General features: G+C 50.0%; 1 protein-coding gene across 1 annotated transcript; it reads left to right on the forward strand.

The window, feature by feature from the left end:
• The first annotated feature begins 7,366 nt into the window (after positions 1 to 7,366).
• Positions 7,367 to 24,372, forward strand: pcf11 (PCF11 cleavage and polyadenylation factor subunit). Its single transcript, XM_072375732.1, has 17 exons — positions 7,367 to 7,745; positions 10,020 to 10,145; positions 10,431 to 10,601; positions 12,248 to 12,451; positions 14,888 to 15,849; positions 16,793 to 16,967; positions 17,036 to 17,426; positions 17,504 to 17,635; positions 17,724 to 18,928; positions 19,016 to 19,082; positions 20,409 to 20,537; positions 20,611 to 20,734; positions 20,814 to 20,997; positions 23,094 to 23,249; positions 23,427 to 23,519; positions 23,600 to 23,635; positions 23,705 to 24,372. Exons 1-17 carry the CDS (start codon positions 7,503 to 7,505, stop codon positions 23,924 to 23,926), a joined length of 4,620 nt encoding a protein of 1,539 aa, XP_072231833.1. The 5' UTR covers positions 7,367 to 7,502; the 3' UTR covers positions 23,927 to 24,372.
• The last annotated feature ends 474 nt before the right edge of the window (positions 24,373 to 24,846 follow it).

Raw genomic sequence — 24,846 nt, forward strand, 5'->3', positions numbered from 1 at the left:
CGTGATCTTATTTCTTCTTCTTTCATCTTCAGCTCCACACATGTTGGGACTGAAAACTTCTTGTTTCTGTGTTCAGACGCTTTTATGGAAGTGCAGAAAGATAAAGAGCAGAGATACAGGGGGGGGGGGGGTTTAGTCCATATTCAACACAAATCAGACTTTGCTTTTCATCATTGATTCAGTTGAATATTTTACATCATTAAACATGAAAATGGGCTGAAAAGGTAAAGTTCAGCATTTCGTGGCACCACCTTTTTGCAGTATTTGTGTTGAACACATTCAGCAGATCGTTGCAGCCTTTATGTCTGTTGATGACGTGTCTGAAAGTTTGCAACCCGTAACTCGGTTCTTTCGTGTTCTGCCTGACCTCAGTCTGACCCGTCTGACCTCAGTCTGACCTCAGTTTGACCTCAGTTTGACTTGTCTGACCTCAGTCTGACCCCGTTTGACCTCAGTCTGACGATATTAAATCATGAAGCAGCGTGAAGACGCTCCGTAACCATCTGTCAAACTGCTACTACGGTCAGTCAGAACTAGGGATTATCTATCCCTTCTGTCCTGGGAATGCTTCGGGTTCCCCTAGGAGTAGCTGTAGAGTGTTGCAGTAGGGGGGGGGTGATGTGACGATATTAAATCATGAAGCAGCGTGAAGACGCTCCGTAACGATCTGTCAAACTGCAGATCGTGGGATCGTCTCGGGCACAGTCTATAAACTGCAGTTCTATGCTAACGCACCAGACGTATTACATCATCAACCTGACCGACCAATCACAGCGAACTACGGGCAGTGACGCGCTTTCTTACCCGCCTCCTTGTTTGTGTGTAGCTGCATGGAGAGCCGTGGCTGAAAGCCAAACGGAGGAGATGGTGCTAAAAATATCCACCTCCATTATATGGAATTGGTTTGGATTTTCTGCAACTGATCAGGTGCAAACAAATGTAATTTGCAAAGTTTGCACAGAAACGGTTCACATGTCGGGTGGCAACAGGACGAACCTGTTCAATCACTTGAAGAGGAAGCATCCAAACAGTATGCTGAGAGCCAAACAGCGAGGGGCCCGGCGGCACCGCAGGGGAGGCAGCAGCTAGCATAAGCAGCAGCTAGCATAAGCAGCAGCTAGCGTAAGCAGCAGCTAGCGTAAGCAGCGGCTAGCGTAAGCAGCGGCTAGCGTAAGCAGCAGCTAGCATAAGCAGCGGCTAGCGTAAGCAGCAGCTAGCATAAGCAGCAGCTAGCTAAGACCAAAACAGACAACATTAACACAGGTATTTGACAAAGGCACTCTTATGACAAGTCAAGCAGGCGATGGAAAGAGGTAACAGAAGCAGTTACCTTTTATCTTTCAATAGATGGTACCAGAACGGTAGAAAAGGTTCGAACGTCTGCTTCCAGTAGTTGAGCCGCGGTACGAGCTGCCCAGCTGAAAATACTTCTGCAACTCTGTCTGTTTTTCATTTTTAATTTAAGATTGTGATAAAATCGAAATCGTGATTTTATTTTTTAAAAATCGTGATATGATATTTTTGCCATATCGCACCCCCCCTTGTCTGACCTCAGCCTGACCTCAGCCTGACAGACAGTCCGTGGTGTGGACATGATGTCGGTTTACTCCCACATATCCCCCTGAAATCATTAATCATGATTTGAAAACCTAGCTGAACTGATTAATCAGTGATTGAAACTACAGCCGTACACACATGAAACCACTAAAAAATAAAATGCGTATAGGAGTGAAAACCCTGTCCGGCTGCTTCTGGTCATTATTGATGGGGAAAGTTCTCCTACGGCCCATTTCTGAGGTGGCAACCGACCTCTGAACTCCAAAAGACTGCTGCCAGTGGTGGAAGGACAGCGTAGTCTCAACTGAACATGTCCCCTCATCTTCTGCACACACTCATCACATCTGGAACAACAGCCCACACCGACATGCTGATGGGTTTTCTCCTTCTCTGCTTCCTCGGGATCTTCCTCGGGATGTTCCTTGGGAGGTTCCTCGGGATGTTCTTGGGGATGTTCCTCGGGAGGTTCCTTGGGATGTTCCTTGGGATGTTCCTCGGGATGTTCCTCGGGATGTTCCTTGGGATGTTCCTTGGGATGTTCCTCGGGATGTTCTTCGGGATGTTCCTCGGGATGTTCCTCGGGAGGTTCCTCAGGATGTCTTCAGACTTCACTGGTTCCCCAAAACAAAACCTGCTGTTCAATGTTTCCTATTTTAAACGCAGGGCTGATGTTTCCGTCCAATAAGCTCCAGTTCCATGGATCCCATTATTCTTCAGAATGTGACGTACCTTGGCCTTTGAGTTCAGCTCGAATGGTTTTGGATGGTTTCCTCTGCTCTTCTTCTACCATCTGCACCACCCTTCTGATCAGCCTGGGGTTGCATGTCCTCCTGCATACACATCCTGGGAGGTTGCATAGTTGTGGCAGGACACATTATAGCTGTGTATTAGCCGGCCTAATGGGAGAATGTACAGATTGAACAGTAGGGGTCCCAGGATTGACCCCTGGGGAACCCCACAGGTCATAGCTATTTGGTCTGAGACACAGTTACCAACAAAATACTTCCTGTCCTCGAGATAGGACTTGAATCAGTTTAAATCAGAGATTCCCACCCAGTCTTCTAACCTCTGGAATAAGATGGTCAGCTGGGTCAGAAGCAGCATTCAGGTCCAGCAGAACTAAGACTGAGACTTTGCCTGCATCTGTGTTCAGGCGGATATCGTTTGTCACCTTGATCAGAGCCGTCTCAGTGCTGTGGGGGGGTCTGAAGACTGATTGGAAAGTATCAGAACCATTGTTAGACAGGAGAAAGCCAGTAAACTGTTGGTATACAACTTTTTCTAGGACTTTGCCTAAGAACGGCAGGTTTGTTATGGGCCGGTAGCTGTTCTGTGGCATCAAGGCTGCTCTCCTTTAGAGGCTTAATGACAGCAGTTTTTAAGGCCTTTGGAAAAGCTCCAGTCTGGAGTGAGATGTTAACTGGAGTTATGGCAACAAACTGCTCAGCACAGACTTCAGAAATCTAGTGAGAAACTCATGAAGGCAGCATGTCGATGACCTCAGACTGCAGATGATCTCTTCCACTGTTTGTCAGGACAGGTGTGAGATGTCTCAGCTCAGGTGTCCAACTGGCTGCAGAGTAGTTGTTTCTGTGGAAATTATTGCATTTTTAATGCCTTGAACTTTGTCATTAAAGAATATTTCAAACTCATTACACTTAGCTGTAGAAATTAGTTCTAAATGCAGTGAAACTGGAGGGTTTGTTAATTGGTTTACTGCAGCAAACACGAGAGTTTTACTGCAGTTTTTGATGATTTTAGAAAAATAACCTTTTTCTAAGCAAAGTCTGGCTGAAAACACATGACCGACTCTTCTTTCCTACACGGCACCTTTTGCCTACTTTTAACCTCTAACCCTGACAGGAGCAATGAGGTCCAAAGCATTTAAGAGACTTGATGTGTCAGAGTTCAACAGATCATCATCATTAGAACATGAGGTGTTCTCACAGCTCATCATTTCCATAAACTGAGTCCCTGTTCTGTGATTAAAGAGTCTGAACAGCTGCAGACCCAGCAGCTGGTTTGGGTGTAAACAGGTCAAAGAAAACACAAAAATGGTCAGATAAAGCAACATCGACGACCTACAGTCTGTGAAATGAGCTCATCCAGAGTGTATCCTCTGCTGTGGGGGGGGCTCAGTCACATGCTGAGTTAGACCAAACATTTGAAGGACGGCGGTGAGTTCTTCAGCTCGCTTATCTTGGGCTTCATCCATGTGCACGTTCCAGTCCTCTGTTACGACTAAACAGTCCAAAGCAGTGCAAACGGGTCAAAGTAATTCAGTAAAATCTTCTATGAAACAGTTCTGTGGTGGTTTGTAAAGAAGGGAAGATTGTTTTATCTGCATTTTGAATGGCACATGCTTAAATGATGAAATGATGAGATGTGGGGGGGCATATTGTCCCTGAACATGGCACAAACACCCCTCTGGTTTTCTCCTGTTTCAGACTCAATCAGGACAGCATCCGCTGTGTTTTTATCGAGTCATGCCTCAGTTAAAAACTTCAAATCAAGATTGTGAGAGGAGATAAAACTATGAATCAAGAATGATTTGTTACTTAAAGATCTGAGATTAGCTACAGTTGAACTGGATAAGATTTCTGTGATTGGACAGTCTGTCTGTTCCTCTCTTCACTCCATCCCTGGACCTCTGGTTGAGGCGGGGTTTAGTGTCTTAGACATCATTGATGCTGTTGGAAATAACAGCCGTGGGCCCAGCTGGGGCGGGGGGCTCTGGTCTGAGGAGGGAGAGGGGCTCGATGCTTCTTTGAGGATAGGATTCTTGATCTTGCCATGTTTGGCGTGAGAGGAACCATTTTAATCCCTGATTTCACCAAACTTTCAAGGTGATCCGGAAGTTTTTTATTTATCCTTTTTATTTATCAGGTAAAAGTCCTGTTGAGATCGAGATCTCACTTTCAGGGACTACCTGGCCAAGAAGGCAGGGTGACGGTGGAGAAGAGACGACCCTCTGAAGGGTGTAGATGCAGCAGGTGGGTCCCAGGCCTGTGGTGAAGGTGAAGGAGGAGCTGCTGAATCCTGTGTTGGATGCTGGAGGAGCTGCTGTGGCTGAATCCTTTGCTGGGTCCTTGGGTGGTTTGGCAGGAGCTCTTCTCTCTCGGCAGCAGCAAAGGACCCGGTCCTATTCTGATGCCTCAGAGCGTGGAGGAGATTATCTGTCAGTCGTCTCTCTCCACCTCTGTTCAGGTTTGGGCCTTTTCCTTTAAACAGATCATCTCTTTGCCAGAAAAGATTAAAGTTCTCTATGAAACTCAGTCTTCGAACAGCCATGTGTTGAACTGAAGCAGGCGGCTGAATTAGTTTGTCCTCCTGTCGATGTTTGAGGTCCACTAATCAACGTTGGTATCTCCACTTTATCAAGACTCTCAAATAGTTTCTCAAAGTCTTCATTTAAGATTTCGGACTGATTCTCTCAGATGTCCACTGCACAATCAGCTGTTTCACCCCTCTGTGTTCTGCCAGTAGCTCAGGAGGCTCTTGGACAGCTGCATCTAACTGCTCTGTTTATGCTAATATGAGATATGACTCCGTCTCCAAGCACAAGAGTATCTTTGGCCTTGACACCCGGCCCAGTTTTTTTGTGCCGGGGGAAAAAAGCTTGTCTTGATGCTGAGCTGCTCTGCCACAGAAATAAAAAGTCAAATTAAAAGCAAGTCATGTGTATAACTTCTGGTTAGATTATGTTCAGGGGAAGATCAGTCTGCAGGAGGTGGATGGAGACACTGAGTTACATCTGCTGGAGATAGTTTTTTAGGCCTGACACTTCTTCTTTTGTCCTCCACTTGTCCAGTTTCCTCAAATGTTTTAAGGACACACTGCACACCATGCTGAGATATGCCAAGTTTTCAGCTAATAGCTCTTTGGGAATCACCTTGTTGCTGCAGAAATCCTATTTTCTGTCTGTCAAACTGTGTTTTCTTTGCTGTTTTTCATAGATGCAGCTAAAGAAATGGGAACAAATGATGTGTCTTTGTGACAGGCTGCTGGTAACAAAGAGCCTAAAGATCCAGTTTAAAATGGCTTCTTTGCTAAGTTGTCTGTTCTGTGTCGACACAACACTGGTTCATCCCTTGAGTTAGGAGCCTTTTTCCTGCCTGAATGGGTCAAAGGTCAGAGTTAAGTGGCTGAACAAAGAAAAAACACATTCCTCTGAAAATGCTCAGGAACAAGGACTGAAGATGAGGGGAAAAGCAGAAAATGTCCAAAGAAACACTGTGAAAGAGCTTCAGAAAGCTGCAGAACTGCTGATCAGGACACTTTAAAGGTTTCAGAAAGCTGCAGAACTGTTGATCAGGACACTTTAAAGGTTTCAGAAAGCTGCAGAACTGTTGATCAGGACACTTTAAAGGTTACAGAAAGCTGCAGAACTGTTGATCAGGACACTTTAAAGGTTTCAGAAAGCTGCAGAACTGTTGATCAGGACACTTTAAAGGTTTCAGAAAGCTGCAGAACTGTTGATCAGGACACTTTAAAGGTTTCAGAAAGCTGCAGAACTGTTGATCAGGACACTTTAAAGGTTTCAGAAAGCAGCAGAACTGTTGATCAGGACACTTTAAAGGTTTCAGAAAGCTGCAGAACTATTGATCAGGACACTTTAAAGGTTTCAGAAAGCTGCAGAACTATTGATCAGGACACTTTAAAGGTTACAGAAAGCTGCAGAACTGTTGATCAGGACACTTTAAAGGTTTCAGAAAGCTGCAGAACTATTGATCAGGACACTTTAAAGGTTTAAAGCTGCAGAACTATTGATCAGGACACTTTAAAGGTTTCAGAAAGCTGCAGAACTATTGATCAGGACACTTTAAAGGTTACAGAAAGCTGCAGAACTATTGATCAGGACACTTTAAAGGTCACAGAAAGCTGCAGAACTGTTGATCAGGACACTTTAAAGGTTTCAGAAAGCTGCAGAACTGTTGATCAGGACACTTTAAAGGTTTCAGAAAGCTGCAGAACTGTTGATCAGGACACTTTAAAGGTTTCAGAAAGCTGCAGAACTGTTGATCAGGACACTTTAAAGGTTTCAGAAAGCTGCAGAACTGTTGATCAGGACACTTTAAAGGTTTCAGAAAGCTGCAGAACTGTTGATCAGGACACTTTAAAGGTTTCAGAAAGCTGCAGAACTATTGATCAGGACACTTTAAAGGTTTCAGAAAGCTGCAGAACTGTTGATCAGGACACTTTAAAGGTTTCAGGGAGCTGCAGAACTATTGATCAGGACACTTTAAAGGTTTCAGAAAGCTGCAGAACTGTTGATCAGGACACTTTAAAGGTTTCAGGAAGCTGCAGAACTATTGATCAGGACACTTTAAAGGTTTCAGAAAGCTGCAGAACTGTTGATCAGGACACTTTAAAGGTTTCAGGAAGCTCTGGCTGCTTGTAAGGGAACATGAGGGCTGGATCAACAGTTCGGAGTAGGACTGTTAACCTCAAACATCATGTGTTCACGTTTCCTTCTTTTATTATATATTGTATTTCCTATCATTAATTAGGAATATTGGTTTCATCAGTCAGACTGAATTGCTGTTGTTGATATTCAATTTACGTGAAATTGAAAGCGTTAAAACGTTTGGAGTGGGGCGCCACGCGTTGGCCTCATGTTATTGTGTTGGGTAATCATTTTAAGTCTACCGTTTGTTATGTAATCATAAATTCATACTGCTTCACTGTGATTGGCTCTTTTGTGTGACTGTTATTCTTTCAGCCAATGACACTTGAGAACCGAAGAACAACAAGCCAATGGCACTGACCTGACGTCACGGACTATATATTCCATTCCGCGCAGCGTTTCCGCCCTCTAGTTACAAGCGCCATTTTCTTGTCGTCGAAAACGGTCAGAAAACGGCGACGGACCGCGGCTGAAATAACCGACGAACCCGGTGTTTTTTGTGTGTGAGTGAGGGCAGAACTCTTAGCTACATGAGTTCATGGACTGCCTGCTGATCAGAGGTTATGGTATCGATCAGGCTTGTGTAGGTTCGGTCGGGTCGCTCAGCTCAAAGATGGACGACAGCGCGGCGAGGGAAGACGCCTGCAGAGAGTACCAGTCCTCCCTGGAAGACCTGACGTTCAACAGCAAGCCGCACATCAACATGCTCACCATCCTGGCCGAGGAAAACCTCCAGTTCGCCAAGGATATCGTCGCAATTATTGAAGCACAAATAAGCAAGGTTTTTATGAATATAGAATACTTTATTTTCCAGTTGCCATATTTGGATGTATGTATTAGCTGCGGGCTAAACATGGCGCCTAGCGTTGTATGTCAGCTAAATACGTGACATGTCGTTGTTCTTCGGTTAGCGACGTTCTCCAGAGGCTCTGCTTTCCTACAGCTACTTTTTATGTGTATGAAAGTCGTTTATACTTAAATATATTTAACTTACTTCACACCAGGACAGTTTGTCTCAACAGAAAGTCGTGGAAACTTCAGCTTGATGTGGTCTGGGTTCAACAGAAGTCGCTCAGACTGTTTTTCACCCGTTAAAAGGCTTCATGTTGGGCAGTAACCATCCAAATCTGGCATTCTGCTCGGAGGGGGCGAAAGGATCCCATTTATTCAGCTTTTAAAGTGAAAACTGTCTTTTTTTTGCTTAAAAAAACAACAGTTTTAATTTGGTTGGTTCAGTAAAGGAACCGGAAGAGGCCGAAAACGTCTTCTCAGACAGAAATAATAACCAGAAATGTACAGAAAGTTGTTAGAAAGTCTCGGGCTGATCGAACACTTCCTGAACTCAGAAGTTAAATGTTCAGCTCTGGAGGCAGGGAGCTGTTGGTGGTTCCTTCTGATCCGGTTAATTTATCTGTTGGAAAACAACCAGATCCCCCCCGGAAACGCAAAGCGGCGAGCTCAGAGGTCAGAGGTCAGCCGTAAAGTCTCCTGAGGAACATGAAGGTGATGTCAGCTGGATGGTTTTATCCTTCGTTTCAGAGTTGTTTGTGAGAGACGGACCGGTTTCAGCTGGGTTTCTGCTTTATTATGAACCGTGAGCTCAAAGAGGCTCAAACAGAGGCTCTGAGGAGCTGGAACAACACAGGGAAGAGCTGCTAAAGCTGCGAGCTGATCCAATGTGACCGGCTGATGGGTTCACAGTTCAGTGGGAGTTAAAGTCGGAGCGTTTTCCACATGAATCGGGTCGGTTTGAACGGGATCCGGCTCATTTCAGACAGAGTTGTGCTATTTAACTGGGAGCTGGTCATAGTTCCGTGTAGTTTGACTGTAGAACGTGTTCAGAAGAAGTTACAGGCCTGATCTCACATGGCGCCCGCGCTGCCGTGGCCCCGGTGGCCTCACAGCTCACCTTAGAGTGGCGTTCCACGCTGCCGTGGACCCGGTGGCCTCACAGCTCACCTTAAAGTGGCGTTCTGTGGCCCCGGTGGCCTCACAGCTCACCTTAAAGTGGCGTTCTGTGGCCCCGGTGGCCTCACAGCTCACCTTAAAGTGGCGTTCCACGCTGCCGTGGCCCCGGTGGCCTCACAGGTCACCTTAAAGTGGCGTTCCTTACTTTTGGTGGTGACCTCGGAGGTAAAGCTCGGGCTGAGGTCACCAGTTGTTGGCGCATCGCAGGAAGTGGCGAAGCAGGAAGTGGCGAAGCTCGCTCCTCTGAAGCGATGTGAAAACATTGAGGAGCCGCAGAATGGCAGCTCGGGCCCCGGTGGGCCCCGGTGTCTGAACCCGGTTCGGTTCTGCTTCCTCGCGCCCTCTGATTGAGACCAGACCACATCAACGTCTGAACGGTTCTGCTCTGTTGTCCATAAACTCTGTTGGAGGCAGGGGCCGGGCCCCGCCGGAGGCCCCTGTGGGGGGGCCAAAGCCAGCTTTGGCCACATGACGCCTGGGCGCAGCCCTGCATGAAATTCTCTGGTGAACCTTGATTTTCCTGGAATGTGACTGACTGGTGAACATGTTATAATAAAAAATGTGAAATGTGCTTTTTGTCATTTTTTATTTCCCAGTGTAATTTCTTGGTATGCTTCACATCCACTGACACGTGGAGTCTGACTCCCGCCGCACTGCTCACTTACTGCAGAGCTCCTGGGTCAAATCATTTGTCCTCCTCACTAACGGGTGCACCAGGTTTTTATTTTTGACATTTAAAGGGAAGAAAAAGCTCTGAAAGGGTCAAACTGAGGGAATAAAGCTCCCTGCGCGGAGCCCAGCCGTCACCTGGGTAACGTACAAAGAGGGGTGAAAGGAAGCCCCTCTTTGGAGGTAAAGCGCTCCGGAGGACTGGATCTTTTTGGACTTTTTTCCTGTTTGGGGGAGCGATGGATCCACGCTGGCAGGGACCGGCCCGGCCCAAGCTGTTCTGGCCCAAATGGACTCTTGTTTTTCAGACTTTTGCAGCTAACCTCTCCACCAGCGGCTGTTACAGTTGTGATTTGTTCTGAAATGTTGCTTTAACCCCTGTTGTTTTCTAAACTTGTTGAGTTCTCTATTGCTCCAGGCCCCATCCGCCGAGAAGCTTCCAGTTTTGTACTTAGTGGATTCCATAGTGAAGAATGTTGGAGGAGAGTACCTTGCAGTGTTTGCTAAAAACCTAATCACTTCATTTATATGTGTCTTTGAAAAGGTACAGTTCTCTTTGCTGCCGTTTAGCATAGAAACAAATTAAGCACTAATGTTAGCAGCACCTCACTGCCCTCCTGTTTGTTGTAGCTTGCTTTCCTTGATAGTCTCCTGCACTCTGCTCCTGTACTTTGAGCTTTACTGTTAATAAAACTGGGCCGGAGGGTTACTGTAATGCTTTTGGGGGGGGCTGGTAAAGCTAAAATGTTGTCAGAGCTAACGGGTGCAGCTGCTGTGATGTGCTGTGATGTGTTGAAGCCATGGACCAAGTCCTGTCCTCTGTTTGTAGGTGGATGAAAACACCAGAAAGAGTCTGTTCAAGCTGCGCTCCACCTGGGACGAAGTGTTCCCTCTGAAGAAGCTGTACGCGCTGGACGTCCGGGTCAACTCTGTGGACCCGGCGTGGCCCATCAAGTCGCATCACGCCAGCATTCACGTCAACCCCAGGTTTTTAAAGCAGGTGTGTATGAGCCGCAGATTCAGCTCACTTCACTTTTAGGGTGGAAGCTAACCGTGTTCAGCCTGTTTGTAAAGGCTGAGCGGAAAGTTCGGCAGAAGTTCTCCAGAACCGCAGCGCAGCGCTCATTTTGCTTCACAAAACTCTGAAGATCGTTTCCAAAGAGTCAAAATCAGGCTGCATCGAACACTTATTCTGAGAATCATGTACTCCATCAAGTAATCTGTTACAATAAAAACTATTTTCAGAGAAAAATTCATATGAAGAACTAACTTTTAGTCACAATCGGAGCAAAAAACATCTCCAAACATCCTGATGCTGATAACAGGACTACAGAACAGCAGCTGTTAGCTTCCCAGCTAACATCCAGCTGTGCTAACATCTGTTAGCTTCTCTCCTCCTGTCTCTATTTCCATAAACTGTGTTTTAATGCAGCTGAAATCCTAAAAAGCCTCTTATTTCCTGTTTTATTGTCTGTTATCAGACAAACAGAGACTCAGAATAACAGCAGTTAACAGCTTAACCAGCAGCTGATGCTACAGATTCAACAGGTCTGATAAAATGAGCTGTTTTTACTCTGGTTGGACTTTGATGGGACTCAGAATATTAGCTCACATTAACAGGCTGAAGCTGCTCAGATGGACACATTAAGGACAACATGATGGTTTCAACAGAAATTAGCCTCAATCAGTCCAACACCATAAACACAAGTTGCTTTTTTTTTATTAAAGAATTGTTTCTACTGCCCAGAACAGGATTCTTTGCACTCTGGGTCTGAGCTACAGTTTGACTAAATTTTTTACTGAATTATTTAATCTTTAGACTTCATGTCAGACATTTCCTTCAGCTGTTTGCTGTGGGGTGACATGAGGGAACTGAAAGGGTTGAATCGGCAGATTTCCCATCACATCTGAGGGTTTAGGTCCTTTGTGTTCTGGGCTGTCGAACCCTAACCCTGGGTTAGCTGCAGATGGCTAACCCTGACCCTGGGTTAGCTGCAGATGGCTAACCCTGACCCTGTCTGAGCTGCAGATGGCTAACCCTAACCCTGTGTGAGCTGCAGATGGCTAACCCTAACCCTGGGTTAGCTGCAGATGGCTAACCCTGACCCTGTCTGAGCTGCAGATGGCTAACCCTAACCCTGGGTTAGCTGCAGATGGCTAACCCTGACCCTGTCTGAGCTGCAGATGGCTAACCCTAACCCTGGGTTAGCTGCAGATGGCTAACCCTAACCCTGGGTTAGCTGCAGATGGCTAACCCTAACCCTGGGTTAGCTGCAGATGGCTAACCCTAACCCTGGGTTAGCTGCAGATGGCTAACCCTAACCCTGGGTTAGCTGCAGATGGCTAACCCTAACCCTGTCTGAGCTGCAGATGGCTAACCCTAACCCTGTCTGAGCTGCAGATGGCTAACCCTAACCCTGGGTTAGCTGCAGATGGCTAACCCTGGGTTAGCTGCAGATGGCTAACCCTAACCCTGGGTTAGCTGCAGATGGCTAACCCTGGGTTAGCTGCAGATGGCTAACCCTGTCTGAGCTACAGTTTACGGCTCTGTGAGGAACCTCAGGGCCTCAACAGTGAACTTTCCACTCATCACAAATGTTTGTTCAGTCTGAGCACCACTAAAACTTCTCTTCCTCCCTCATTCAGTCTGAGGAGGCGTCCTCTCCACAGCCGGCGCCCGCCCAGCCTCCCCCGGCAGCGCCGGCCCCCCCGCCGGCGCCCGCCATCAGCCAGTCCAGCGTGACCCAGGAGCAGCTGATTCGGCAGCAGCTGCTGGCCAAACAGAAGCAGCTTCTGGAACTGCAGCAGAAGAAGATCGAGCTGGAGCTGGAGCAGACCAAAGCACAGCTGGTAGGGCTCACCAGAACCGGGCCTGGGTTCAGAACCGGATATGCTTCTTAATTGTGTGTGTAACTAGCCACTTGTTGCTCTCATCAGCCAATCAGATAGAGATCTCACTGCGCCGCCTTCCTGAGCAAGTAGAAAAGCTCTGAGTGTTAAAACCAGGCTGAACACGGATCTGAGGATCCGAGGCGAAAGTTTGACGGGATGGGAGCAAACAGAACTGGATTAGGTGCGAACAGAACTGGATTAGGTGGGTACAGAACTGGATTAGGTGGGTACAGAACTGGATTAGGTGCGTACAGAACTGGATTAGGTGCGTACAGAACTGGATTAGGTGCGAACAGAACTGGATTAGGTGCGTACAGAACTGGATTAGGTGCGTACAGAACTGGATTAGGTGCGTACAGAACTGGATTAGGTGCGAACAGAACTGGATTAGGTGCGTACAGAACTGGATTAGGTGCGAACAGAACTGGATTAGGTGCGAACAGAACTGGATTAGGTGCGTACAGAACTGGATTAGGTGCGTACAGAACTGGATTAGGTGCGTACAGAACTGGATTAGGTGCGTACAGAACTGGATTAGGTGCGTACAGAACTGGATTAGGTGCGTACAGAACTGGATTAGGTGCGTACAGAACTGGATTAGGTGCGTACAGAACTGGATTAGGTGCGTACAGAATTGGATTAGGTGGGTACAGAACTGGGTCAGGTGCGTACAGAACTGGATTAGGTGCGTACAGAACTGGATTAGGTGCGTACAGAACTGGATTAGGTGCGCACAGAACTGGATTAGGTGCGCACAGAACTGGATTAGGTGCGTACAGAACTGGATTAGGTGCGAACAGAACTGGATTAGGTGCGAACAGAACTGGATTAGGTGCGTACAGAACTGGGTCAGGTGCGTACAGAACTGGATTAGGTGCGAACAGAACTGGGTCAGGTGCGAACAGAACTGGATTAGGTGCGTACAGAACTGGATTAGGTGCGTACAGAACTGGATTAGGTGCGTACAGAACTGGATTAGGTGCGTACAGAACTGGATTAGGTGCGTACAGAACTGGATTAGGTGCGTACAGAACTGGATTAGGTGCGTACAGAACTGGATTAGGTGCGTACAGAACTGGATTAGGTGCGTACAGAACTGGATTAGGTGCGTACAGAACTGGATTAGGTGCGTACAGAACTGGATTAGGTGCGAACAGAACTGGATTAGGTGCGAACAGAACTGGATTAGGTGCGTACAGAACTGGGTCAGGTGCGTACAGAACTGGATTAGGTGCGTACAGAACTGGGTCAGCTGCGTACAGAACTGGATTAGGTGCGAACAGAACTGGGTCAGGTGCGAACAGAACTGGATTAGGTGCGTACAGAACTGGATTAGGTGCGTACAGAACTGGATTAGGTGCGTACAGAACTGGATTAGGTGCGTACAGAATTGGATTAGGTGGGTACAGAACTGGATTAGGTGCGTACAGAACTGGGTCAGGTGCGTACAGAACTGGATTAGGTGCGTACAGAACTGGATTAGGTGCGTACAGAACTGGATTAGGTGCGTACAGAACTGGATTAGGTGCGTACAGAACTGGATTAGGTGCGTACAGAACTGGATTAGGTGCGTACAGAACTGGATTAGGTGGGAACAGAACTGGATTAGGTGGGAACAGAACTGGATTAGGTGCGTACAGAACTGGATTAGGTGCGTACAGAACTGGATTAGGTGCGTACAGAACTGGGTCAGGTGCGTACAGAACTGGATTAGGTGCGAACAGAACTGGGTCAGGTGCGAACAGAACTGGATTAGGTGCGTACAGAACTGGATTAGGTGCGTACAGAACTGGATTAGGTGCGTACAGAACTGGATTAGGTGCGTACAGAACTGGATTAGGTGCGTACAGAACTGGATTAGGTGCGAACAGAACTGGATTAGGTGCGAACAGAACTGGATTAGGTGCGAACAGAACTGGATTAGGTGCGAACAGAACTGGATTAGGTGCGAACAGAACTGGATTAGGTGCGAACAGAACTGGATTAGGTGCGAACAGAACTGGATTAGGTGCGAACAGAACTGGATTAGGTGCGAACAGAACTGGATTAGGTGCGAACAGAACTGGATTAGGTGCGAACAGAGCTGGATTAGGTGCGAACAGAGCTGGATTAGGTGCGAACAGAGCTGGATTAGGTGCGTACAGAACTGGATTAGGTGGGAATAGAACTGGATTAGGTGCGAACAGAACGTCTTTATGTTGGCTCAGATGAACTTTTTCTAGGCACAAGAATATTTTCTGTGAACGATGTAACTGATGTTCTCCCAGAAAACACCCGTCTGCGGTCAGAACGCCGCAGTCCGGTCGGTCCAACAGAAGCCTTTAAACGTGTGAAATGTTCTGAAGCTTTAAACGGGTCACAGCTGAAAACTGAGCGTCTGTCTTGTGTTTTCAGGCTGGTGGGTTTGTGCTGCCGACCACCACGGCCGCCCCCACGACTCCAAGCACCGCTTCAAAGCCCGTCAGTCAGACCGCTCCTGTGGTCCGGCCCTGGATCCCCCCCCAGCCTCAGGCCGACCCCAAGCCGTCCACCAGAGACCCCCGTCTGAACCGTGGCGGCCCCCCGGCCGCAGCCCAGCCCAGGGATCAGCCAGCTGCGAGGAAAGAGACCCCCAACACAGCCGGAGGCCCCGCCCTCACGCCTGAGAAGAGACCGATGGAGAAATTCATCCGGCCCGACAGAACCAGAACCGCCAGGAAAGACTTGTCAGACGAGAAGTCCAAGTCCAAGTCTCCGTCTCCGATGGCCAAAAGTGCCCCGAGTAAAAGCAAGCAGGCGGAGGCCGAGACTCCCAAAGCCTTGGATGGCGTGAAGAAGGACCCCCGGCTGAGGAAGCGGCCGCAGGACAGACCGCCCGAGGCTTCCGCCAACGAGCAGAAGGAGAAGAAGAGATGCAGCGACAAGAAGGAGCGGGAGGCGGAGCCACTGAGGTCCAACAAGAAGCTGCTGAACGGGTCGGTGGCCAAACACGACCGCGACGACATCGGCAGCAAGCCTGACTTCAAGACAGGAGGCAACGCCCGAACGCACGCCAGGAAACGCTCGCGGTCCCGCTCACGCTCCCCCGCCGCCTCCCCCAAGAGGAAGGACAGACGGTCGCCCAAGAGCCAAGCACGAAGCTCCCTGTCCCCGTCACCGTCCCACAAACCCGGGAAACCCCAGAGAGTCCACGGAGGCAAGCCGGGCCGAGACGACCGGCTCGCACCAAAGAAGAACCAATCAGAGAGCAGGAGGCCCAAGAGGCCGGCGGAGGACCGGCACTCACCCACTCACCCACGCAGCCATGATGGAGGCGGCGGCAAGGAGGCGAAGGAGGCTCCTCACCGGTGGAGGAGCGGCTGGGAGGAGAACAAACAGTGAGTGGGCGGGTCGGCGAGGAAAGAACCTGAAAGTTTAACAGATGATCCAATCAGAAGGTTCTGTTCACTGCTGGTTACCAGCAGAGGCTCAGCAAGCTGCTGTTTACTGTCAGTTAACCGGTCCAGTTAAACGGTCCATTTTTGGTCCAGTTAACCGGTCATTATCGGTCCAGTTAACCGGTCGGTTAACAGTCTAGTTAACCGGTCATTTTCGGTCCAGTTAACAGGTCGGTTAATGGTCTAGTTAACCGGTCATTTTCGGTCCAGTTAACAGGTCGGTTAATGGTCTAGTTAACAGGTCAGGTAACAGTCCAGTTAACCAGTCATTTTCGGTCCAGTTAACAGGTCGGTTAATGGTCTAGTTAACCGGTCAGTTAACCGGTCAGTTAACCGGTCATTTTCGGTCTAGTTAACAGATCGGTTAACAGTCTAGTTAACAGGTCGGTTAACAGTCTAGTTAACCAGTAATTTTCGGTCCAGTTAACCGGTCGGTTGATGGTCTAGTTAATGGTCCAGTTAACCGGTCAGTTAACAGTCTAGTTATCAGGTCGGTTAACAGTCCAGTTAACCGGTCAGTTAACAGTCTAGTTATCAGGTCGGTTAACAGTCCAGTTAACCGGTCAGTTAACAGTCTAGTTAACCGGTCGGTTAACAGTTTAGTTAACCGGTCGGTTAACAGTCCTACTTGTTTATTAGTTTGCTCCTGAAATCTAACCAGGTTTATAAAACCTGCAGATTAAAAATGATCAGAGATAAAAGGAACCTGAGTGTGACCCAAAGTTAATTTACCTGTAGTGACATCACCGATGACATCACTGTCTGGTGTCTTGGATTCGACTTTTTTCTTTGATGTTTTGTGGGACTTTGAGCCTGTTTTATGCAGTGAGGTTAAAGGTTAAAGGGTTTCAGGCCTGATGGATGCTTTTCTGCGTGTGTTCAGCCTGAAGCTGCCGGAGGACTCGCACATGAAGTCCGGACCTCAGAGACACAAACCCTACGGTACCCCGACCCGTCCCGGGACCCCTCGGACCCCGAAGCATCGCATCAGCGTGGACGCCAACCTGCAGATCCCCGAGGCCCTCAACTCCGCCTCCAAGAAGGACCTCCTCAGGAGGGTGCGTTCACGCTCTGTTTCACTCTCAGACGGCGTTTTTCTTCCTCTAACCTCCGTGTTTCTCTGCAGGCCAGCAAGCGTCTGGAGAGCGGCGAGATTTCCCAGGAGGACTTCCTGAACATGGCCCACCAGATCAAACACTTCTTCCAGTATCAGGAGGAGAAGCAGCAGCGCTCTGAGAGCTGGGACGCTGCCGCCGACTTCCCCATGAAGAAGCAGCTGCTGCTGGGCACGCCCCCGGCGGCTCAGCCCCGCCCCCACGACGGCATGGACGCCGCTGAGCTGTCGTACTACGAGCACAAGTCCAAACTGAGGAAGACGCAGGTCAACCACCGGGTCACCGGGGAGGAGTGGGAGGGGGAGGAGCCTTCGGAGGACGGCGTGAAGGTGGGCCCGGGCGAAAAGACGGGTGGGCCCACCCCGCCACATAAGTACGGCCGGGCGCCGCGGGACAGGCAAGGTGAGCTGAGGTTGTGTCGCTGTGCGTTTGTGTGTGCGTGTGGCGCTCTGACTTCATGATGTCATGATGACTCACAGGTGAGAGGCGGAGCAACGAGCGTGAAGAGGCGCCGCCCGCCCCCATGATCGAGGAGTACAACCACGGCAAAGAGTTCCCCGCCTTTAAGTTCCTGCCAGGCCTCCACTTCCGGAAGAAAGCCGGGAAGTCCAGTAAGTGTCCGTCGCACGGCATTGTGGGAGCTGTAGTCCGGCGCCGGGGGCTGTGCTGTGACGCTTTTGTCTCCTCTGCTGTTCCCAGGTGAGCGCGAGAGGACGTCGCCGCTGACGGAGCGCCAGCAGCACGACGACCGCGAGGAGCAGAGGAGCAGCTACGACACGCCACGGCGGTACGGCCTGCCTGGCGACCCCCGCCGGCAGGAGGGGCCCCCACCGCCGGGCCCCGTGGCGCTCAGGAACTGTCCGAGCCCAGCCGGTCTGGACGCCCCCCGGTTCGAGCGCGAGCGGCTGTCTCCTCTGCATCAGAAGGATGCGGCGGACGCCAGCCCCGTCCCTCGCTTCGAGAGTCCAAACAGCGAGCACTCGGACGACGGGCCCCTGAACCTGGACCTGCCCCACCCGCATCCCCCCTCAAAACCCGTCCTGAAGGGGCCGCCCCGCGGGGGCCCGCTGGCTGCGGTCCGACAGCACGGCGATTCCCCGGGACACACGCCGCCTCATGACGGGGGCCACCCCCAGTCCCGGTACAACAACCTGGGCCCCTCCAGGCCACACCCCCCGGGCTGGTACGAAGGCGGCCCCGGCCGCTTCGACGAGCCGCACCTCTCGGGCCCCGGCAGGTTCGACGGCGGGGGCCCGTCTCATCACAGCGGCCCCGAGAGGATCGAGGGCCCCGGGCAGTGCGACCCCTCCCTCATGACTCACGGGCCCATGAGAGGAGACGGAATGGGCCGGTTCGACGGGCCCCAGGGGCCAGGCAGGTTTGGTGGCCCCATTGGCCAGCAGGCCCCTGTGAGGTATGAGGGCCAGGCGGGGGGGCCAGCTCACTTTGAGGCCCCCGGGCGCTTCAGCAGCATGGCCCCGGGTCCGATGGGCTTCCAGCAGCAGCGGCCCCTGCGCTTCGATGGCCCCGTCAGGTTTGACGGTCCGGGGCGCTTCGAGGGGCCCCCGAGGTACGACATGCCCAATGTGCCGCACCAGGGCGGGCCCCCGCGCTTCGACTGCGCACCCGGTCAGCAGGGGCCCCCCCGGTTCGCCCCCCAACACAACCTGCAGCCCCCCATGAGACCCATGGCCCCGCCTGTCTACGACAGCCCCGTGGCCCCCCAGCAGAGTTTTGGCATGGCCCCCCAGCGTTTTCCGGAGCCCGTGAACCCTCAGTTCCCGGGAGGGTCGATGGTGTTCCCGGCACAGCCGGCCGGGGGCTTCAGCATGCAGCCGGTGGCGTTCAGCCAGACGGGGCCCTTCTACAGCCCCACGGCCCCCGCCGTGGGCCTGCAGCAGCCGGTGAGCTACATGCACGCACACGTGCACAGACACGTGCACACGCACATCTGTTGCTGTTAAACTGAAGGAAATGTTTGAACGTTTCAGGTCAACATGATGGGAAACATGAACCAGCCCTTCCTGGCCCAGAACCCAGTGCCTTTCGGACCGCAGAGTAAGAACCGTTTAATCACTCATTCAAAGATGCAGATACAGATAGTTACTGTATTGATCCCAGAGGGAAACAGGTTAGCAGTTAGCTGTTAGCTAGCAGCTAGCTGTAAGTTAGCAGTTAGCTGTAAGTTAGCAGCTAGCTGTAAGTTAGCAGCAGATGCTAGCAAACAATGCTTTCTTGTCAACAGTAATGGACCAAGCCGGGGATTTGGGCTGCAGGTTGTTTGAGTTGCAGAACAGAACCGTTAAACTAGAAAGCTTCAGCTAACAAAGTAATGTTCATCTTTCAGAAAGGAGCAGCAGTAACTCCTTAGAAGTTGGTGTACGTCATCTTCATTAGCTAAGCTGTTAGCGTTAGCTGCTGCTAAAGGAAAAAATGCAGGTGCATCATGGGAGCTCCCCCAGCAGGCTGGGCCTATAGCAGCAGAACTATGGGATGTTTCAGGCTCACCTGAGCCATCCCTAACTATAAGCTTTATCAGAAAGGAAAGTTTCAGCCTGATCTTAAAGGTAGAGAGGGTGTCTGCTTCCTGAAGCCAAACTGGCAGCTGGTTCCACAGAGAGGGGCCTGATAACTGAAGGCTCTGCCTCCCATTCTGCTTTTAGGGGCCTGATAACTGAAGGCTCTGCCTCCCATTCTGCTTTTAGGGGCCTGATAACTGAAGGCTCTGCCTCCCATTCTGCTTTTAGGGGCCTGATAACTGAAGGCTCTGCCTCCCGTTCTGCTTTTAGGGGCCTGATAACTGAAGGCTCTGCCTCCCATTCTGCTTTTAGGGGCCTGATAACTGAAGGCTCTGCCTCCCATTCTGCTTTTAGGGGCCTGATAACTGAAGGCTCTGCCTCCCATTCTGCTTTTAGGGGCCTGATAACTGAAGGCTCTGCCTCCCATTCTGCTTTTAGGGGCCTGATAACTGAAGGCTCTGCCTCCCGTTCTGCTTTTAGGGTCCTGATAACTGAAGGCTCTGCCTCCCGTTCTGCTTTTAGGGGCCTGATAACTGAAGGCTCTGCCTCCCATTCTGCTTTTAGGGGCCTGATAACTGAAGGCTCTGCCTCCCATTCTGCTTTTAGGGGCCTGATAACTGAAGGCTCTGCCTCCCATTCTGCTTTTAGGGGCCTGATAACTGAAGGCTCTGCCTCCCATTCTGCTTTTAGGGGCCTGATAACTGAAGGCTCTGCCTCCCATTCTGCTTTTAGAAACTCTGGGAACCACCAGGAAACCTGCAGCCTGAGAGCAAAGTGCTCTGTTGGGGAAATATCCAACTGTGAGATCTTTAAGATGTGATGGAGCTCAGTTTAACACGTTTAACCATCGGCTGTTTGTCTGCAGCTCCTCAGGTCGCCCCCCAGGAGAACCACTTCGGTCAGGTTGATGTCAACGACCTGCTGTCCAAGCTCATCTCCAACGGCATCATCAAGCCCTCGCAGCCCGACGCCGCCGCGCAGGCCTCCGCCACCGGTGAGTCCAGCTCCTCCCGACAGTGTGTCGGTGACTTCTTCACCTGCTGAATTAACCGAGCGTTTTCCTCCAGAACCGTCCTCGGCGCCGGCGCCTGCAGCTCCACCCGTGGAGGAGGAGGAAGAGGAGGAGCAGGAGGCGGAGGAGGAGGACGACATCCCCGACCTCACCAGCTTCAGCATCGAGCACATGAAACAGTGAGTAGCGGCGAGCCGGTGATGTGGGCGCTTTCCTCCCCCGGGGCTCTGACTCCTTCTGCTCTCCTGTCACTTTCAGGCGCTACGAGAGCGTTCTGACCAAGCTGTACTCAGGGAACCAGTGCTGCCTGTGCAGCATGCGCTTCACCACCGCTCAGACGGACATGTACGCCGACCACCTGGACTGGCACTTCAGGCAGAACCACGCTGGCAAGGTGGCGAGCAAGAAGGTCACACACCGCCGCTGGTACTACACTCTAACGGTGAGAACTCACACAGGTGCTGAACTATTGAAGGTGACATCTTCCTGTATAACAATCTGAGGCCTCATTGAGATGTAAGAGACAGACTTTACTTTCACAGCAGCTCGCTGTGTGTTTACCTGCGTTACCTCATGAACACCTGGACAGCTGCTGGTGATTTAATGCAGAAACACAGACAGAATGAAGCTGTTCCTCCAGTCAGCAACACTCCAGCTCTATAGATACAGATAGTTACTGTATTTATCCCAGAGGGAAACAGGTTAGCAGTTAGCTGTGAGTTAGCAGTTAGCTGTGAGTTAGCAGTTAGCAGTTAGTTAGCAGTTAGCTGTAAGTTAGCAGGTAGCTGTGAGTTAGCAGGTAGCTGTGAGTTAGCAATTAGCTGTGAGTTAGCAGTTAGCTGTGAGTTAGCAGTTAGCTGTGAGTTAACAGTTAGCAGTTAGCTGTAAGTTAGCAGGTAGCTGTGAGTTAGCAGGTAGCTGTTAGTTAGCAGTTAGCTGTAAGTTAGCAGGTAGCTGTGAGTTAGCAGGTAGCTGTGAGTTAGCAGTTAGCTGTGAGTTAACAGTTAGCTGTGAGTTAACAGTTAGCTGTGAGTTAACAGTTAGCAGTTAGCTGTAAGTTAGCAGTTAGCTGTGAGTTAACAGTTAGCTGTAAGTTAGCAGTTAGTTGTAAGTTAGCAGGTAGCTGTAAGTTAGCAGTTAGTTGTAAGTTAGCAGTTAGCAGTAAGTTAGCTGTGAGTTAACAGTTAGCTGTGAGTTAACAGTTAGCTGTAAGTTAGCAGTTAGTTGTAAGTTAGCAGTTAGCTGTGAGTTAACAGTTAGCTGTAAGTTAGCAGGTAGCTGTAAGTTAGCAGTTAGCAGTAAGTTAGCAGTTAGCTGTGAGTTAGCAGTTAGCTGTAAGTTAGCAGCAGATGCTAGCAAACAATGCTTTCTCATCAACAGTGATGGACCAAGCCGGAGATGTGCACAGCGTAACTCGTAGTAATGCATGTGTTCCGTTAATTACTGCGTTTAAACATTTTGGATATATTAACCTCATTAAACAGTTGTACCTGGAGACCTCCATCTTTATCAGAAACATGCCGATAATGTAACGTTAGCACACCGAGAGTGAGGAGAGGACCGGTGCTGTGTTGGAAACACACCTTAAACACAGCTGCAGGTTGTCTGAGTTACAGAACAGAACCGTTCAGCTAGAAAGCTTCAGCTAACAAAGTAATGTGGGAACAATAATGTTCATCTTTCAGAAAGGAACAGCAGGAACTCCTTAGAAGTTGCTGTACGTCATCTTCATTAGCTAAGCTGTTAGCGTTAGCTGCTGCTAAAGGAAGAAATAAATCAGTAAATAAACCATGAGGAGTTATTTCATTAGCTAAGCTGTTAGCGTTAGCTGCTGCTAGAGGAAGAAATAAATCAGTAAATAAACCATGAGGAGTTATTTCATTAGCTAAGCTGTTAGCGTTAGCTGCTGCTAGAGGAAGAAATAAATCAGTAAATAAACCATGAGGAGTTATTTCATTAGCTAAGCTGTTAGCGTTAGCTGCTGCTAAAGGAAGAAATAAATCAGTAAATAAACCACGAGGAGTTATTTCTCAGATGCTTCCATTTCCCTGCTCTGAAGTTCAGGCTCTGAAAGCTGGAACTGATCCTCTTTGTGGCTCAGTTCCTTCAGTCCAGCGTTGAACTGGACCAAGTTGTTAAAACAGTGGGATGAAAAGTGTCTGCTGCACATTCAGTCTTTAGCTAACTCTGCTGGAACATTAGCCTCAGATATAGTTTATCCACTGGGCTCTTATATCCTCTGAGGCTGCTGCTGGATGGAAGATGCATGCTCCTCAGTGCAGCTGACAGCAGAACATTTCCACCAGAAGCTGGCTTCATCCGTCCAGCAGGGCGGGTGTGAGGGGGCGGGGCTTAGCGGAGGAGGCGGAGCCAACTAAGGAGTGACGTACCATAGAAATGAAAATTAGGCGGTGATGTTTCCATCCATGTTCTGGACGCTGTTTAATTTAATTTCCTCGCTAGTTTACTGGAACATTTTCAGTGTTTTATTCGGTGAACGCAGCAGGTGGTAAAACCGAACGCTTCTCTGTTGCTCAGGACTGGATCGAGTTTGAGGAGATCGCCGACCTGGAGGAGCGAGCCAAGAGTCAGTTCTTTGAGAAGGAGAACGAGGAGGAGGTGCAGAAGAGCCAGGCGGCCGCCAAGGAGAAGGAGTTCCAGAGCGTCCGAGCCACCAAGGACCAAGTGGGAGAGGTGGGTCCGCTGACCAATCACAGCACAGATGCATATTCCTGCTGTTCGGTACCATTTCAGTCTACTGTAGCTCTGATGTGCGTCGGGTTAAAGGAGGCGTGCAGCGGCGTGCTGTTTAAAGGCGTCGCCATGGGAACACGTTGAGCTCCGGTCACGTGTGAACTTGTTGTTTTGCAGCTGTGTGAAATCTGCCAGGAGCCGTTCGAGACTTACTGGGTGGAGGAGGAGGAGGACTGGTTCCTGAAGAACGCCATCAGGGTCGACGACAAGGTCAGAGGCTCCGCCCCTCGCCCGCAGTTCACCGCCTCGGTGAAGGATTAACGAAGTAAACGTGTGTTTTCTCTCCACAGAACTTCCACCCGTCCTGCTTTGAAGATTATAAAAACGTGAGTAAAGGAAGTTTTCCGTTTGTTTTTCCGTCCTTCATCCCGCTGACGCCGCCTCTTCTTCCTCAGACTTCCTCATATCTCGATGTCACGCCGTCGCCCAGCAAGCTGCTGACGGACCACCCGCTGGGCGCCTTCGTGAAGACAGAAGAAGAGGAGGGGGGCTCTGCCTGTGCGCTCGCCTCGGTGAAACAGGAAGTGGAGAGCGAGCCGAGCGAGCTTCCCCGGGTGAAGCAGGAGGCGGAGCAGGAGGTTTTAACGGACCCGGCGCCGCCGGAGGAAACGGCGTGACGCGCCGCTGCTGCTCCTCTTCGTCCCGCTGGGGCTGAGAAGTTTTTATGACTTGAATACATTTTTGTATTTGGATTGTGCGCAGCCATTTCAGGGCTGCTGCTTCTGTGAAGATCTGTTCCGTTTGCTCAAAGCTGTAAATGATTTAATTTATAAATTAAAGTATTTTTTGTAACTCTGGTCTAACGGTGATTGAGTGGCACGGCTGCTGTGATTGGTTGGTTTATTGGCGAGCAGTCTCAGGTGTTGAAGGTAAGCATCATCTGATTGGCCGATGGAAGACGGACGGAACGGTCTCTGCCCAGGATCCGGTCGCCTTTCTTTCTTTCTTTAATCTTTAATAAACGAGTCTGAAACGTGTTTTGTGTGAACGTTGATTGAGCCGACGCCTCAGTTTTATTGTCATTTAGGTTCAAGATGAAAAATAAAGTTTCAGTGAATTCAAACTTCCGCCTCCCCTGTTTTTATTCACCTTTAAAACCTTCCGTCTGTTTTCTGCTGATCTGAGGCCGGGTCAGAACCAACTGACTGTTTCCCTCCACCGCTCCTGATTCAACTCATCAGGAGCCATTAATCTGTGGTGGAGGAGGGAAACATGCAGGGCGGTGGGTCATGAGGACCAGAACTTCAACAAATAAACTCAGATATTATTCTCCGGCTCCTCCTGGGGGATCCCGAGGCGTTCCTAGGCCAGATGGGATGAGTCCTGGGTCTGCCCCGGGCCTCCTCCCAGGAGGATGTGCCCAGAAAACCTCCAGAGGGAGGCGACCAGGAGGCATCGTAACGCTCCAACCAGCCATCCAGACATGCTTAAACTCCTCCGACTGAGGCAAGGACTCAGCCCCGACCCGGAGGGAACCATCTTCTCCTCCTCAAGGTCACGCTGTCATTGCCAGAATGGGCATTAAAGCCTGCAGAAG

This window comes from Leuresthes tenuis, unplaced genomic scaffold, assembly GCF_036924035.1.
Source record: "Leuresthes tenuis unplaced genomic scaffold, fLeuTen1.0.hap1 SCAF_21, whole genome shotgun sequence".
Classification (NCBI taxonomy): domain Eukaryota; kingdom Metazoa; phylum Chordata; class Actinopteri; order Atheriniformes; family Atherinopsidae; genus Leuresthes; species Leuresthes tenuis.

Coding starts and splice junctions, on each gene's coding strand:
- pcf11 (XM_072375732.1), top strand. CDS start 7,503: ATGGACTGCCTGCTGATCAGAGGTTATGGTATCGATCAGGCTTGTGTA. Junction 10,146..10,430: donor TTATATGTGTCTTTGAAAAG/GTACAGTTCTCT, acceptor CTCTGTTTGTAG/GTGGATGAAAACACCAGAAA. Junction 12,452..14,887: donor AGCAGACCAAAGCACAGCTG/GTAGGGCTCACC, acceptor TTGTGTTTTCAG/GCTGGTGGGTTTGTGCTGCC.